Genomic DNA, 2,108 nt, shown 5'->3' on the forward strand with positions numbered 1-2,108 from the left:
ACACACATATTCTTGTGACGTCACGCCGTGACCATCTTATATATACCAGACCCCCCCCCCAATCTAGTAAATGCTAGAGCACTCCCGAAGGAAAGGGATAGTTCTAGAAAGCAGGTGACGTGACAATAGTCATGTGATCTCGCTGACGCAACAATACTTTCCAATCAAGGGTGGCCAGAGAGCTATGACAGATCCGAGCTGAGCTTGCCAAAAATCAAGTGGTATTTGGCAAAGGTGGAAAAAGGGAATCCCTAAAAATGACCACGCAAAAAATAAGTATCTTTTTTTTCATTGATAATTTAAAAAGTTTACCCAAAAAGATGACTCCCCCCTATCATCACTGTGAGACAACTACTAAAAATAATTTATTCTTCGTTAATTATAGAAGATATGAGCATACTTATTTAGTGAAAAAAATTGTCCATGTGCAAAAGTTTCAACATGGGTCTCTAAAGAATAAGAAATAGTCATGACCTATTAAGTTGTATATTTTTAATAACGCTGTCAAGTAAAACAATATTTTAGCTTGAAATTCATGAAAAGTATTAGAACAATCTTTGTTAAAAGTTTATTTTGCTTATTACCCTGTGTGTAGGTTCTATTTTTGTCTGGTGCAAAGAAAGATGCTTGTTGATGCACAGACGGTTCACGCCTTTTTCATTTAATTAATTATTCATTGGTTGGCTCTCTCATTCTGATCCTAATATTATTCCAGAACTTCTCATTTTCTACTGGCTGAGAACACTTGCTTCACACTTGGAGCAATAGGTGCGTTATAAGGGTAATTGTCAAATCTCAATATTCAGTATTCCAAGACTAGACTAAAAGTTTGTGGTGGGAAATGTTGATTAGCTGCTTTCCCTCTAGTCTACCACCTCACAATTGGAGACGAGCGGCGCAGATAGCCCCCTAGTAGCTTTGTCCTAAACTTAACAAACTCCATTTCGAAGGCAATGTGCCACCTAGCGTCTTCAACATTCGTCACTTGCATTGGGTTGCTCATTTGTCTTGTGTTAACAACCAAATAGTGTGTAATAGTACAACTGAACTCAACATTAAAGTTACTTTAAAATTTTGATCTTACCATAATGTTGCTCTTAACTTAATACTTGCACAACGTAAGAACTATTTACTATAGTGCAATAAATATATTCATGCTTAATGTCGTGCTTTATTAAAGATTGTTGTTAGTGGTAATTACACAGTATTATCGAACTTATTTAAATTTCATGTTCCTTCTAGAACTCTGAACGAGATCTAAGGTAAAGTTCACTAGTGAAAAAAAAAGTGACAGACAAAAACAAAGTTTAGAGTAGTATGTACATACACAGCAGTGTACTAATTCTCATGATTTTATACAGGATTCATTCAGTCTGGTAGACTGTGAAAAATACATCTTGAATATGATAAAATAATGCTGGAGTACTAATAATAATACAAAGGGACACGTACCTTGTATAAGTTAAATAATTTATTGTATTTAGCATGTAATGCAACAAAAACATTAACCAGTTAGTGTGCTCATTAAAAAAAAAAAAGTAAACATCGAATTGAAAATGTTGTCGGTTATGGGATTAGATCCTAAGAAGCTTAGAACCCTTTTATTACTGTTTGGATTATTGTCATGAATCGATTTGTCTAACACCTTTCCAAAGTGACTTCCAACGTTTCCGAGTAAGCTTATTAAAATATAATACGTTGCTATACGTATATACAGTGAAATAAGTTACAGACATTAGAGACACAAAATAAAACACAATATATCCCATAATAAAATTCATCCATTACAGGGAAAAATATTAGAAAAAATTAGCGGGTAATGAAAGGGTACACGTTAAGACAAGAAACAGTCTTGGAAATAATACTGTTACGACAGCGGAAGTCACGCGACGATGGGAGCATGCGCGCTGGAGTTTCTAGAAGGATCGTGACTTATCGGGCAACCTCACAAATGTCCCAGCGTTTGCTAGACGCCCTCTTTTTTAGTATATAAGGAGATAGATTGAAGAGAAATAATTGATAATTGAATCAAGCGAGCAGTAGGCACCATAAGTAAAGTGTGTGAATAGCTGTGAATTATAGCGTGTGTTTATAAAAGTATTGAAGTT

At 35.0% G+C, this 2,108-nt stretch overlaps 1 protein-coding gene across 1 annotated transcript in view; it reads left to right on the forward strand.

The window, feature by feature from the left end:
* Nucleotides 1-320: 320 nt before the first annotated feature.
* LOC106470185 (laminin subunit beta-1-like) overlaps nt 321-2,108 on the forward strand; it is a 57,223-nt gene continuing 55,435 nt past the window's right edge. The window contains exon 1 of the mRNA XM_022399610.1: nt 321-342. Within this exon, the coding sequence (XP_022255318.1) occupies nt 321-342 (22 nt within the window). The remainder of the gene's footprint in view (nt 343-2,108) is intronic.

Source organism: Limulus polyphemus, unplaced genomic scaffold (assembly GCF_000517525.1).
Source record: "Limulus polyphemus unplaced genomic scaffold, Limulus_polyphemus-2.1.2 Scaffold102, whole genome shotgun sequence".
NCBI classification, from domain to species: Eukaryota; Metazoa; Arthropoda; class Merostomata; order Xiphosura; family Limulidae; genus Limulus; species Limulus polyphemus.